The sequence below is a fragment of the Desmodus rotundus genome, chromosome 13 (assembly GCF_022682495.2).
Source record: "Desmodus rotundus isolate HL8 chromosome 13, HLdesRot8A.1, whole genome shotgun sequence".
Taxonomy (NCBI): domain Eukaryota; kingdom Metazoa; phylum Chordata; class Mammalia; order Chiroptera; family Phyllostomidae; genus Desmodus; species Desmodus rotundus.
Genome location: NC_071399.1, coordinates 61,348,460 through 61,364,150, shown reverse-complemented (window position 1 = coordinate 61,364,150; position 15,691 = coordinate 61,348,460). Strand labels below are relative to the sequence as shown.

Below are 15,691 nucleotides of genomic sequence, written 5' to 3'. Positions count from 1 at the left end.
AAAAATAGCATATTTCTTAGAGTATTGCCCGTGGTCATCTCTGCTACCTCTTCCTCCCATCTATTCATGGCCATGTTTCTCCCCCTTTTAACAAAGGAAAGGCATGAAAAGAAGGGCTGTGTATTTATGATTGTCCAATACCCCCACCCCAACCCAACAAGCTTTCAATATAAATATGTGCTGCTAAAAACAGAATTCCATCAAATAAACTCAAAGATCCAATGGATTGCTTATTAAGCAGTTCATGAATTGGGCAGCAAGGTGCTCCAAGGGGTTGTGGACTATGGAAGGTTCCCATAGGCAGGAGGGTGGGGAAAGGAGTATTAGCAAAAGAAAGAGCGTATTTTTTCAGGCCAGGTCATCTTATCTGGGGGCTTGGGAGAGGACCAGCAGGGTTTTATCATACAGATTACCCAACTAGTGCTACTCAGAAAATTTCAGATTGACTTTGTAAAGGTGACCTTTCTGAGAGAGATTAAAACTGCAGTTAACTCTTGGCTTGCTAGGGACAAATGACTCCATTTTCGGCCTGTTGAAAAGGCCAATCTCTTTAAAACCAAGCATCTTAAAGTGATGTCTGCTTCCTGGTTGGGTGGGGAGAAGGGGCCGTGGTAAAGACAACTCAAGAAGATGTAGCTCCTGCAGGAGAGCCCCGGAGCAGCTAAGGTGTTAGAGCTTGGCCAGCAAGTCCGGAAGGTGTCTTATCTCCTTTCACTGTGAAAACACAGCAGCTCCATCTCTTTCAGAATTTAGAAGATGAATGTTTAAAAAAAAGGTGCTCTTGATACAGATAGATCCGGCCAGTCCTGGCCAGACTGCGGAGCAGAAGAGGGGCCGAGAGAGGGAGGGAACTGCCTTGCGGAGCTGGCAGCGCTGCTTTCTAGTGCTTTGTACCAACCAGTGCCGCCCTAAATGTGGAGCTCGGTGACAGGTTATGTGCTGCAAGAGGAAGTCATTGCTGAACCTGTGTGCGGCTAGTGAGCGACTGACAAAGGGAAAACCCCTCCTACTTCCTTCTGGTCCCAGGGGACACAGCCACACGTGTACCACATAGATCAACACAGCAGCAGGGGAGGCCCGTCAGTCTAGCCTGGAAAAAGGACAGGATTGGCTAGGGGAGATGAACCCCTCCAGAGTGCACGGAAGTTCAGGCTGGGAGATCTAAACTTAGGGAAGGGAGAAACGCTCTCTCTTCCTCTCTGGGACCCAAGGCATGGACGTGCGAGCTGGAGGTTTGCGAGACTGGTGGGTGATGAGCCCGTGGCTGGCAGGGCAGAAGCCCTGCAGAGGCCGGCAGCAGCGGCCTAGGGTGCTGGGTGGCTGGTGGTGCTACCCACACGCAGACTCCAGAAAAGAGCCTGAGGCCTGAAAGTGGGGAAAGACATTGTTGAGCTGCTTGGATGATCATGCAGCAGCCACCTGCAGTTCCCAAAGCCTGCTCTTTTTAAATGGGAGAAGGAACTCTGGGCACAGAACTGGCCTGGTCTGGTAAAGGATGGCAGGGTTTTTCTTCCTGGAGGCGATGGGCTCTGAGGAAGGAGCCTGCCATTCTTCCAAGTTGCAGAGGTTTTGAATAAAAGACCTCATTTCTTTTTCAGCAAACCTCTGCCTCTGGAATTTGCCTACAGGTGGCAGTGGTACCAGCCGAACCCCACTTTCTGTTCAATAATATTATCATGTTTGTTTGATTTGGGGGAGAAAAATAAAGTTAAATGTTTTCTGACAAAAAAAATCCCACGCTTTCCTTTGGCTGACTGGTCTAACATGAGCACTGGCTTTGGCTAACCTGTGGAAAATGGGCAACACTGTCCAAAGGCTTAACGAGTTAAGTGTGAATCTCCAAGGTTTTGAAGAAAATACAGTCATGTGCTGCTTAACAATAGGGATACATTCTGAGAAATGCATTGTTAAGCAATTTCGTCACTGTGCGGACATCGTAGGGCGCACTACACAAACCTAGATGGTACAGCCACTGTGCACGTCAAGGCTAAATTCAACAGCCTGTTACTCCTAGGCCGCAAACCTGTTACAGCATGTTACTGTCCTGAATACTGTAGGAAACTGTAACACGATGGTATTTATGTATCTACACATCTAAACATAGAAAAGGTACAGTATATAGCATAAAAAATGAAAACTGGTGCACCTGTGTAGGGCACTTACCAGGAATGGTGCTGGCAGGACCGGGAACACTGTGTGAGTCGATGAGTGAGAGGTGAGGTAATGTGGAGCCCTGGACATGACTGTCCACTACTGTGGACTGTAAATACTGTGAATGTCTGCCACACTACATCTGTACAAAATAGTTTTCCTCCTTCAGCAATAAATTAACCTGAGCTTACTGTCATTTTTAACTTTATAAACTTTTAAGATTTAAAAAAAACTTTTGGATTAATTTGTAGTAACATTTAACTTAAAACATATTGTACAACTGTACAAAAATATTTTTTTCTCTTACATCTATACTCTGTAAGCATTTTTCTATTTAAAAAAATTAATTTTTACTTTTTAAATTTTTGTGTTAAAAACTAAGACGCAAACACATACATTAACTGAGGCCTCGGTTTAAGTTTTTCTGTGTCTTCCCTTACTGTCTTATTAACTATCAAATTCATCATTACATGGCTCTTCTCCTGGTTCTCAACCCAAAATACACAGTAGAATTACATGGCGATCTTTAAAAAAGAACTCCTGTGATATACAGCAATGATAAACAACAACAGCAAAATCCAACACTGTAAGCCATGTGTTTTTCACCTACACCTTTTCATTCATTAAGGTATTATAGAAATATTCAAGTATGGGCTAATAAAGAAAACTAAAAAGTTCACAGGCCTTGAGAGAGAGCCTTAGGCCGTCTCCTGTAAAGCAAGGTACTAAATTCTGTCACTTACTTTGGCTGGAGGATTCCATTTCCTCCTTCCTTCCTTCCTCCTTTCACACCTCCTCCCTCCTCATTTGTTTTTCCCCCTAACTGTTCAGAGGACGGAGACTATGGGGAAGACTATCTCTGTCCTATTAAATGAAGAGTGTGTAGCTCAGACGTACTGGTTCTCTGCAATGGACAGCCTGGGCTGCTTCTCCGACACTTCCACCTCCTCCTTTTGGCAGGTCTCCTGACTTTCAGATGCATATCCTCTGCCTCAAATCAAATGTGTTTCCAGGAAGCAGACCACCCCCCCTTGTAAGTCTGGGGCACTTGGATCAGGCCCAAACTAATTCACAGACCCCTGTGGAAGTTACTGGTGGATAAGCACAAAAGTAGCACAATATAGGTGAATGAGGCCTGAGGAGAGAAGCTTCTTTTCCCTTCTGAGTGCACTTCTAGCTAGAAGTGACCCCAACCTCACCCTTGCACTTAATAGCCCTGGGAACTATGGCCATCTTGTGACCACACGGGGAAGCTTGCTGTAGAATGACGCTGACAACAGAGCAAGCAGAAATGAGATGTAAAAAATCAGAGTCTTTCATGACAACTCTGAGTCACTGAATTAAACCAACTGAAGCCTAATGAGCCTCTGGTAGTGCAGTGAACCGGTAAATGCTCTTTAGGGTCAAAGTAAACATGAAAGCAGTCTGAGTTGGGTTTTCTGTTATTTGCAACTTAGGTGCATCCTGAAAGATCCACTGTACACATTACAAGGATGGAATGCCTGTTTTATAATTGAATTGTTTTTTATGTCTTTTTTTTTTTATTGTTGTTCAAGTACAGCTGTAAAATTGAATTGCATTTGAAAAAGCTAATAGAGTGCTAAAAACGACATATTTGACTTTTGAATACTTTTTGCTGTTGTACTTAGCAGTTAAGTACTTTCTGTACTAAGAACTGCTATTTGGCTTCGGGTTGTTTTTTGCAAGAAATGTGGCAAGCTGTGTAAATCAGTTTATTCTGTAATTATTAGGGGAGTCTGCAGTATGCGGCCCTTGCTTTTCTATCTGCAGAAGACAACTAGTATGGTGTTAATACCAGGTGAAGGAGAAAGATAACATTCAGCAAATAAAACATACTGTAAAACAATGTACGTAATAGCACGTTGGTTTTATTGATAGCAAAAGAAAAAATTCTTTCACTTGTAAAAGGTGTTTGCTTTACTGAGCTCAGTATTTTTCCCCATTCTTTGTGTGGGTCAAATTTTCCCCCCTAAAATCTGCTTTTTCATTCTCCAAATAATAATATCCACCATGGCTACAAAGGAAAATGGGAAGGTCTACCAACAGGTTTCACCAGGATGTTTCCGTCATGGGCTCCTTGCTTCGCCGAGACTCTATTTAAAAGAGAGAGGAAGAAAGTGACGTTGGATCCCCAAATTGACTTTCCCATGCTCAACATACACTTCTACTGAAACTTAGCTGGAAATGTTAAGTGCCTGTATAAATAGCAATAGATCTCAAGTAGAATAAAATGGACACTGCTGTCTAATTTATAAACATAATTTATATAAAGCAATATGTAAACCCAAAAGCAAAATCTTTCAAAATAATTTTTTCTTTTACGTGGAGGGGTGGGATGGGTGGGGAGGGGATGGAGGTAGAAGAGGGTATGGGGGGATAACTGGTAATGGAAAAATATAATAAAAAATGAACTATTAAAAATAAATAAAAGGAGTTAGGAGGAAAAAGAGTGATTTTTTCTTTTAAATTCTTATAGTACATCTCTGTCACGCTTAGCCCCTTTATTGCTAGCAAGTTGATTTCACGAATCTCCATTAACCAAACAGTTTTTAACAGAGAATGACTTAAAAAAGAAACAGCCTGCCAGTGAACCACTTCTACCTCCACCCTACCCACCTCGTTTCCCCTTTGAGCACCTCTGAACTACCGTATTTTGCCGTGTATGTGCATTTTTTTACCTAGATTTTTGGGGGAAAAATAAGGATGCACACTGTACATGGGTATTATGATTACATACCACGGGTATGACAATCCCGTGACTAATGTGCACAAAAGTGTGGCTGTGCACCACACACTGCAAACTATGGCAGTTTAGTCCACACAGGTCATGTATTTTAGTCTGTCACCTCCCTTGTGCGCTCTTAACCTTTATAGGTACCAGTCCAGTTGAAACACTGTGGGTGGTGACAACAGAAAAAGCTGAGAGGAAGTGGAGAGAGAAGCCTTGTTTGCTCTGGTTCTATTTGAGTTGCATGCGTAAAAGAATGCTTGGGCAGGGGCAGGCGGAGTTCCCACGGCTGCCCACAAACAGCTCCTAAGTCTCCCGCAGTAAAGAGTCTCCTGCCTAGAAAGTACAGAGCTTTGGGCACTGTCACCCTCACACGATGCCTAGCCCGCTGGCATCGCAGGGCTCCGTAACAGCCATCTCTATAGTGTTCGTTTCCCTGACCTTGATTTGAAAAATTTCACCAGACCAGACTATCAAACACATTTTTCACATTTGAAAATATATCTTTAACCAGCCCTGGCCAGGTAGCTCAGTTGGCTGGAGCATCGTCCTGTACACCAAAAGGTTGTAGGTTTGATTTCCAGTCAGGGCTTACACATAGGTTGTGGGTTCGATACACAGTTGGGGTGTGTACAGGAGGCAACTGATAAATGTTTCTCTCTCACATCCATGTCTATCTCTTGCTCAAATCAATAAACTGCCTCAGGTGAAGATTTAATTAATTAATTAATTAAAAATAGCTATTTTACCAGTTCAAAACAGTGTGAAAACCTTAGAAAATGAACAAAGTCATGGTATTTATGTAGCAGTCTATGCTTAGATGTAGTTTTCAACGTTTGTGGTTAATTCGGGAAACTGAAAAAATGATTCTTCCATCAAATAAACAAGAAACTAGAAATGAAGTTCAAAGTGAGTCAACATTTATTAAACTGCTTCCCACACAGAGCCTTAACCTCCATTGCACCAGGGAGCCCCATGCTGATGGGTCTGCCAAACCCTTCCCCGCAGGTCTGCCATTTCTCCTTGCACAGCAGGACATGAACTCTGACCCCTCTTGACCGGACCACTGCATCAGCCTCTCAGATGCTTTCTCTCCTGGTGCTGTAATCCATCAACATCCAACAGCAATATTTCTTAAGTGCAATTTTGATCATATCACTCTTATTCGGAAGTTCATGATAGCACCAAACAATTCAAACTCTGAAAGTGTCTAAATCCATACCCTTCGGCCACCACCAATAAATACTGTTAATGCCCACTGTTTTGGTTTGTATACTCTACTGGAGCCACTGAGGGTTGCTTCCCAGGGGCTGAGCTTCTTCCCCTCTTTAATCTTTCCTTGGCTTTAGAATCTCTTTAGAGGACTCTGCCCTACCAAGAAAATGAAGCTTAAAATTAATTTCTAAAGCCCAGCCCTACTACTGCAGCCTGGTTCCTATGACTGCAATATCAGAAACCTTGCCAAATGCACATAGTTTCGGTCAGTTCATTGATTAATTTCTCTGTCTATATCTGTTCATATTTCTAAGTTGTCTGTAACAGCTATGAAAAGTCTATGAACTAAAAGTTTGAGGTTTTGGCTCTTGTCTTCCCTCAAAGCTTTGACCTGACTTGTTACCACTTTTTCTCAGATGTGGGCCTACTTCCCCGCATTGCTCCCTGGGACCCACTTCTCTCACCCAGCCCTAACCCCTCCGCATCAGCTGCTTTTGTAGTTGCTGATGTCCTCAGTACCAGGCTCAAGTAGACACAGTCCCTCCCCACCTTTGGGGAAGTACATGTGTATGTGTATGTGTATGTGGTCGTGGTAGGGACCTTTGGCCTTATTTTAAAACCTGTTTTAAACAATTCAAAAGACCTCAGAAAGCTAAGAGGAAATTCTCAGTTTTCATTCACCTTAAGAAACATTTAACTATAAGTATACTAAACTTATTTTAAGTGTTTTATTAATTTTTTACTTAGGCGTTTTATATCTGTTTACTAAATGTCCTTGAACTGAACACAAAGAAAAGCCAAGGATAAACGGAGAAAGGTGTTACACACGGGCTTGCTCAGGTAAATCAGAAGTCATGCTTCCTCTCCAGGCCAAGTACCACATGAGCAGGTAAGAGCTAGGACATAAAAGCTGTCTTCACTTAGAGATGACAATTCTAATTTGTAACCAGTGAAGGAGCCATGGGGAAGCTGAGGAAGATACAAGACTCTGGGCCAGTGCTGTCCAGCAGAAACAGAATGTGAGACGTGTGCCATTTTTAATTTTCCAGTAGCCACATTAAAAAAATAAAATAAAGAGGTAAAATTAATTTTAACAACATATTTTATTTAACCCAGTCTATCTAAAATATTTCAGTATGATCAACAAAAGTTATTAAGATATTATTGAGGTATTTGACTTTTTAAAACTAACTCTTTAAAATTTGGTATGCATTTTTTTTTGCTGATAGCACATCTCAATTCAGGCTGGCTGATTTCCAGTTCTGAGCAGCCACAGCTGGCCTGAAAACTTGAGCATCATTTTGCAGGGGAAAAATACAATGTGGAAAACAGCCTTTGCAAAATAAATACCTGAAAGGAGGAATTAACAATTTCTTTAAAATTCTCAATGGTCTTGTTATTGAGACAAGACCGAGAAAAACAGATACAATTAAGTCTAAAATTCTCTTGAGGGTGATAGATAACAAAAGCTGGAATGGGAAAACTCTTGATTATTAAAAAAAAATTTCCTTCCAAAACCATATTAATAAATAAGGTCTTTGTTCATCAAAATGAGATGCCTTAAATTAGTCCTACAATTTCCTAATGTTTTTGTCATATTTCTCTTCCTTTCTATGGGAGATGGTTTTCAAAGTTTCTGGATCAATAGGCGGGGGCCCCCAGACTACATCTCAATAAGCAAGCATGTTGTCTTCACCTAATTCCTTAAGATATACTATAAAACATTTACTCTTTCTTAAAAAGAATTGAGATTAATTTAAAAAATTTAAAAATATACTCAATTATCCAGGTTAGTCCTTTGTTTCCCTTCATCTTCCTGCTCTCAAACTTACGGTCACTTCACTGACTGTCTGCCTCCATCAGATGAGAGTATAGAGGAAAAAGGGGGCTAAGGGTAGCATTTGTGGACAAAGGCTTGGTGGCAAAGTAGTTTACAACAATGGCTTAATCTTAAATATTTTATAATTGGAAGTTTTTAAAACACCAGTTTTTTCTATTACATTATTATGAAATATTAATACTTGGACTTCCTTATTTCACATAAATGGCATCTTTTTAAATATGGAAACCACCTTACAAGGTCGACTTTACCTTCTCCTGTTAGTTCCGAGCCCGGGGAGGTTGGTAAAACTGCTGTGTTGGCCGAGTGGATCGCCGTGGCTGGCCATCACCTCCTCTACGGAACTCAAGGGTCTGGTCATAGGTTCCTTCTTCCTCCTATTTGCAAAAAAGCAGTGATGAAACATGTTCAAAATAGCTCCAAGTTTCCTAAGTAAATACATTTTAGGGTCTCATCTTGATACACCCTCTTAAGCTGCCTATGACTCACATCCGTCAACTTTTATAACAGAGGGAGGCAAGGGGGAGAAAAAAACCTCTTTTGGTCCTAGGTAACAGAAGAAGAACATTTATAGTGGTAATACTAGAGTCAAACTTAGTTCTGGAAAAGGAAACCATTTCCACATAACAGCATGATTCTCTCTTTAAATAACATGACACAATAGTGTGAAAACACAGAAATCCAAGTATTATGATAAAAACTTTCTTGAATATTTGGGCTTCTAAATATTTCTAGGTATTTATCATGGAAAGAGGTTTGGTAAGATATGGAAAAGGGTTGGAGGAGCCTCTGGACGTTCACCAGTCTCTGTCCTCATCTGATGAAATCTCCAACATCATTAAGAACCTTACATCTAGAGACAGGAAAAAATAATGGATTGGAATGAGGAGGGAAACACAATTTACATACGCAGAGGGCTTCATGCAAGACATAGCAATCACCACAGTAAGAAACAAACTAATTCCTTCTCATTTTCTTTCTTACTGAGGGAGTAGATCAGCCAGCTTAAGGAATAGCATGGGAAAATTAGGATAAGCGGAAAGACTATAGTTAATCATAACATTTGAAAAGCACTTAGAAGCAACAGAAATGTAGCCAAAAGCCACACTGGTTTCTTACTGAGTGCTGCCACCCCGTTATTTCAGTGTTTTTAAATTAATGTGAGTGTGAAGTATGTTCCCTTTTAGAGACAGAAAAAGACTGGCTCGCAGTCTTGTTTATGGAGAGAAGCAGGCCCATTGCAAAAGTTGTTTCAGTTCCAACTGCATTATCAGAGCACAGTACTTTGCATGATTTCAGAAATTCATCCTACTTCTTTCTCCTCCTTACTTTATCTCTGAATCTTTTCCCCAAAATATCGTTTTCCTTTGACCCTATTAATAACATAGGAAGTTATAGGAAAAACTGAGGTCTACTCTTTACGTTTTACCCATCTAACCATTCCAGTTTTACCTGATGGGAACAGAAAGATGCTAAGATAATGTGATCAAATCCTAGTATTTAGAAATAATGTTTAACATTTGGCATGAACATAACCCTCATTAGGCATCCTGCATGGTATTCTGAAGAAAGAACCATATTTCCATTTTACGCTAAGGACACTGAGCCTAGGAAACTTTAGGGCTTTGCCCTAACACTTAAGGCAAACCTGAGTTTATATTCAAAGACTGCTGCTAAACATTTAAAATCTCAGTTTGTATGTAAAAGAAGTAAACCAATAGCCAGAAATTAATGATCATCCTGAAAGGGATTTCATCACCTAAGCAAGAGAATAGAGGAAGCTGACAGTATATTTGATATAACTCAAAAAGTACATTTTATTTTTGAAATTCCAACATGCATCTTTGTTGTTTTACTGTCCTCCTGTTAAAGAAAATTGCCAAAATTCATAGCAGATTTGGCAGAACATATGATCAGACATTTTACAAAAGACACAGAAATAGCAAATACACATCTGAGAAAAGCTTTCTATAAATCCTTGGGGAAATGCAATCAAACAATAGTGAGGCAGCACAACAAACTTGCTTTTAAAAGTTTAAATAAAGAACAATTGACCAAACCAAGTATTTTAGACACAAACTCCATATGAGGTCTCCTTTTTCTGTGGCCCTTTCATTAACAATCAATCTCGAAATGGTTGGAAGCATCAAATATGTTTATAATTTAGTAAAGCAATTAAATTGCAGGAAGAAAATTAAAAGTGTACAGGAAAGAAAGGAATTAGTTTCATTATTCTGGTCAGTGTTCTGATGGATGATTATCAAATATTATAACTAAATTTGAAAAGGAGCTATTTAATTGTACAAACTCGGATAGCATTTGAAGCTTTGCATGTTAACTAAGAACAAAAAAACATCCCATTATTTGGTAATATAGAAGATGAAATAATCATTTCAGGAATTAGAATGGAATGCTATTTTTCCCCACACCCAGCTTCAGAACTGGCCAGAGCACATATAAAATCTACACTTATACCAATAAAATACATTGTTAAGGATAGGACACTACATCTGCTGAGTGAGTGAGCTGCATTATATAATAAATATGACATTGCTATTTGAAAAGCTGTCTCTACTGTGTTTAAAAAATTCACAGACTATACAAGCCAGAGCTAATTAAATGTTTTTACAGAGATGATGGACCATGAGATTTTTTCCATTATTTGATGTTTTTGCTATCTTTTTCTACAAAATGCAAGCAAAAACTAAAACTGATACTGACAGCTTGGTTTTCATTTATTATAAAAGACACAATCTTGCTTTTTAAACTTTTAAAATATTCCTCCTGCAGAGTAGTTGAGGGCAAACCTGACTACCACAAACCCCACTTCCCTGTAGTAGACAGTAATTTTTAGCACTGAATGAGTATCTCCTTCCATTTATGTGACGCAGCTCAACTTAACACATCAGTTTATTTGGACTCATCTTTGAGTGAAATTTATACCTTGTTCTTCTAGCCTGTCTTCTTATTTTTGGTTGCACTACTCTGTAACAGATTTTTACTCAAAAAAAATAACTTCATAGTTTATGAACATATTTTAAAAATTTAACTCTGTTTGAGTGGGCACAGTCCTGGCACGCCACCCAGCCCGTTCCCCCATATCTGACAGACGAGGAATCTCTAAACCCAGAGAGGTGAAGGGATTTTCCCAGGTCACAGAGCTCATTACAGGGAAAGTGCAGACCAGAGCCGCTGTGTTTCTGACTCTCAGGCAGCGTTCTTTCAAAGACCTGCGACAAATTTGATAAAAGGGAAGCAACCAATGTCATCTTCCCCTAAGCTTTTGAGATTTAGAACCATTCTATTGAACTCACATTTTTGCTCACTAAATAACTAGTATTCAAAATGCGCCTTCTTTTCACGCCAATATTTACTAATTTATTGTTCCTTTCAGTGAAAAGATACAAAATGCAATAATCATTATGACATCAAGCATAAATGAAGTGATATTTTGAAAAAAATTCACAGCACCAATGCAAAAAGGAGATGTACAATTCCATGCATGATATAAAACACGTCCCGCAGGACACACTGCATCTTTCCTGAATACCATCGCCAGCCTTTCCTTAGTGTATGCCGTATCTGTAGTGAGATCTTAGGCAAATACATAGCCCCTCATTTGTAAAGGAGCTGTGTTAGAGAAGTTCATTGTAAATCAGTCACTTGGCCCACTGAACATACCTAAGCAGGAGGCGGGAAACACATTTGGAGGTCAGGTTCTCTGTTCCACAAACAGTAAGGTGAGGTGCAGCAAAGAGTGCAAACCAGTACCCTAAGGAAGATGGTAGATCAGTGCTTCCCAACAGGGACTGATTTTGCACCCCAGAAGGCATCAGCCAGTATCTAGATATTTTTGATTGTCACATCTGAGGATGCTATTGGCATCTACGCGTGGGCCGGGAGACATTTCTGGTTTTTACAAACTACAGAGGTAGGGTTGGGGGAGATTGTTACTCCATCTAATGGTTACAGGTCGAGGACGCTGCTAAACATCTACGATGCACAGGACAGCCCGTGTGACAAAGAACTCTGCAGTCCAAACGCCAACACTGCTGAGGCTGAGAAACCCTGGGCTAGGCAAATGGAGGAGATGACTTCCTCCTTCTCCTGCTCCTGTGTGCCCGGAGGTTTGGGTTTGCCACTTTCCCCTTTTTCATTTTGGACATTTCTTCTTTTGCCTCTGCCTCTACGGCCTAAACGCTGATCCAAGCCTCTGCGGAACTTTTGTGGGGAGCTCTATTTGCCAACAATACTGTCTTCCTCTGCTCCAGCTACATATTCATAGTTACTTAACTTGCTCAGTTGCCTTAACATTCCTTCAGCATTTTCCCACAGCCATAACTTTGTGAGGAGAAAGGAGAGATTATTTGGTTGGTGGAACTGGAGAGTGGGTATGCTAATTCTCTTCACAAAAACATTTAGAAAAACTTATTTTGTGCTGTTGCCTGTGCTTGAATAGCTGCAAGTGTTTTGTGTTTACTTTAATAGTTTCTTCTGGTCAGTTCCTTCTCACGGAATTTATATAGTTGTCACAAACACCAGCCAGCATATAGAATGTATGCCCGTACCCTCAGCGATAATCCTGGAACTTTAGGGTATTTTGAACAATGCAGTACTAACGATTGCGCAGCTCCTTAGTGATTCATACACAAAAGCTTAAACGGCTTACTCTAGTGGATTTCCAGGCCATCTTCTGCCTGCCTAGTTAGCTATGTATTCAGTTTACAGAAAATACAAACTAATTGTAATATAAAACCTAAGCAAGCAATCATTGGAAAGACAAACCTGCTTTTCCAAAATGTCAAGTAATAAAAGCAAACTGCGGGGACAGGGAAGAGATGAGTGGTTGCCAAGGGATGGGGGAAACAAAAGGATGAACGGGCAGAAGATTTCTTGGGGCTGTGAAACTATTTCGTGTGATCCCATTATGTCACTCTACTTTTATTCCGGACCCATAGAAGGCACAGCACCCAGAGGGAGCCCTAAGGATGCCACCTGTGGACTCTGGGCAGTCACCACTGTGTGAGCGCAGGTTCACCAGTGGTAACAAATGCTCCACTCTGGTGGGCATGTTTGAGGATGGGGGAGGCTGTGCCTGTGTGAGGGCCGTGCACATGTGGAAAATTTCTGTATCTTCCTCTCGCTCTTGCGTGAATCTAAAACTGCTTTTAAAAATGAAGTCTTTTAAAAAGATAGGCCACATCAGCAGGACACTTTGTGCCTCGTATAGTGCTTATGATATGGCAGGTCCTTCGTAAGTGATGAAATGTTTGCTGACCTGCCCCTTATTAAAATGGCACATCTCAATCCATTCGGATTCTTCCTGTGTTTATCAGTGATATCATAATATCATAATCAGAGCATAAGAACTAAATTTCTCTCCTCCGTGGGATGCCATTAATTAATTAGTATATGAAAACCACTTTGAAGATTACTGAGCTTTCTGAACTGGTTCTAGGTTGTGTTTAATTTTGATTATACCCTGGATATTAGTAGCACTTCCTCTTGGTTTCCCACTGGAAAACTCTGACCTTTGAGTTTGTCAGTCAAATTAAGAAATAAAGTATCTCTGTCTCATTCAAAAACAAACAAACCAACCAATAACGTAATGGACTCCAAAAGTAGAATTTAAAGGATTTTTAAATGATCTATTTTAGCTCAAATATCCTATTATATTAAAGTAACTGAAATTTGAATGTAAAAGCTGAATCAGTCTTTATTGTTTGTGAATATTATGGATAATACTTGTGCCCACTGGAGTCATGTATCAACAATGAATCTTAAGTTTACCAATTATCCTCGTTTAAGAAATATGTTCTAAGTCAATATTTATAGCCCCCTCGAAAAATAAACTGGACTGTGGTAGCCTGGAACCGCACACTGTAACAGAGGAAGTTTCTGTAAATAACCGTCCAAATGACTACAGAGCTGTTATCTGCTCAAACAATAAGCACCATCAGTTGAGCTAGAACACCGGTCTTCTGTCTGCCCTTCACTATGCTTCTGAGTAATAGGGCAAGAAACCATGGATTTCAGAACTGGAAGGGGAACTGGAGATAACCTAATGGAGCACAGATCAACTTTAAAAAAAATCAGTATCCATTTTTGGGGGGTAAATGTGGTATTCTTTCAAATGAAATTTTGTATGTAGAATTCTAACATAAAATAGATTGGTTCAGGTTAAAGTGTGCGTTTTTATACATGTATGCTAGCAGTATCCCCTTGCTTTTCTCTTCCTTAGTCCCTCTAAACTCTGTAACCCCTCATCCACAAAAATTAAAAACCCAACTTAGTTCAGCCTCTGCTGTAGACTGTGAACAAGCCAGGTTGAGTGACTGGATTGAAATATAAGAAAGTGAACTAGTGGAAGGATGGAACTGGAATACAGGCCTCTAACTCTGAATTCAGAGACCTTTTGCCTTTGCCTTCTATTGTAGAGAAAATCTAAACCCTGCTTTTGATTTCTATAAATGAAATGTCTCGTTTTATAGTAAATATTCACCTATACCCAAATGGGGAAAAAATCAGGCTTTATTAACATAGGAGAAGGTTACATGTAACTAAAATAAGTAAATTTTATAATAGACGAACTTACCTGTTTTTAAAAGTCTGAGTAAAATATCATTTAAAAATAAAATACAATGGGGAATTATACTCTCCCTTCCCCTCAAAGCAGCTCTAAGAACAATTCTATAATATGTACCATGTCCAGTAATATTTTATTTAAACTAAATAGTTATGGCAGAAAAGAAATGAAAAACAAATTCAAAAAAAAATCTGATCAAAAATCTAATCACTAAACAAGTGTTCCAAAACGCACGGCTGAGATAACATAATGTGTTCATTCCTGTGTCAGGCTAAATTTCGAGAGAACTAGGAGACATTTCACTGTGGTTGTGATCTTCTCTTTTTAGAAAAGAGTATGTTTTCTAATGTTATATAAAAAAGGAAATTGTTGATGATTCTATGAGATATTAGAAAATCATCTGAATTCCTGGCCCAAGGATTTTATTCTATGCTTTGCCAACTAAAGCACAATCTAAATAAGACAACTCAACTCTAACATAAAAGAAACTGTATGTTTAAATGGCACTAAGAGCAAATGCACTACTATCCATCCCTGTCCTTCCTCTAACACCATTAGGACACACCCTTTAATTAAAAGTAAACAAGCTAGTTTGGGCAGCTAAGGTACTCAAGACAATTCAACTAAATATCAAAGGACTGCATCCATATGTTAACTAAGAGAATATAATATAAAAAAGAGACTAACAGACGCGTCACCCTTATCACATTTCAAATGATAAAAATATACTCTTCCACTCAAAACACACCTAAGTTTACTTGACACTTGGTACAGAAAAAAAGAAAATGAACGTTTATTCCACTGTGTGCCTGGCATTTTGTATTTATCTCATTTAATACTTTGACTGACTTAATCTCACCAGGCTCAGAGCAATACCCCCAAAGCTGTGTGAGTGGCCACGCCTCAATGAGACTCCCGGGCTGTCTGCTCTAAAGTTCTTTCCAATGCATTGTGCACGTAGTGTGTACTTATATTTCTTGCTTCGGACAGTTATGATTCATTTTTTCTAATAGCTGGCTTAGGATCAATTTTAAATAAATGAATGGCTACTGCCCTGAGCCTAGTATAAGTATCATTTAATAGTTATCATCTTTGTTGAAATACCATAGTGAAGCCCAAAGAATAAATAATTTGTAAATGTGTAGCTCTC

The 15,691-nt window shown here is 39.7% G+C and overlaps 1 protein-coding gene across 4 annotated transcripts in view; it reads right to left on the bottom strand.

Annotated features, from left to right (window-relative positions):
* Nucleotides 1–4,020: 4,020 nt before the first annotated feature.
* Nucleotides 4,021–15,691, bottom strand: part of TDRD3 (tudor domain containing 3) — a 158,954-nt gene continuing 147,283 nt past the window's right edge. For all 4 annotated transcript variants that reach the window (XM_053916421.1, XM_053916416.2, XM_053916417.2 and 1 more), the window contains 2 exons: nucleotides 8,207–8,332; nucleotides 4,021–4,265 (listed from right to left, as the gene is read on the bottom strand). In XM_053916421.1, coding sequence (XP_053772396.1) covers nucleotides 4,187–4,265; nucleotides 8,207–8,332 — 205 coding nt within the window. In that variant the 3' untranslated portion in view covers nucleotides 4,021–4,186. The remainder of the gene's footprint in view (nucleotides 4,266–8,206; nucleotides 8,333–15,691) is intronic.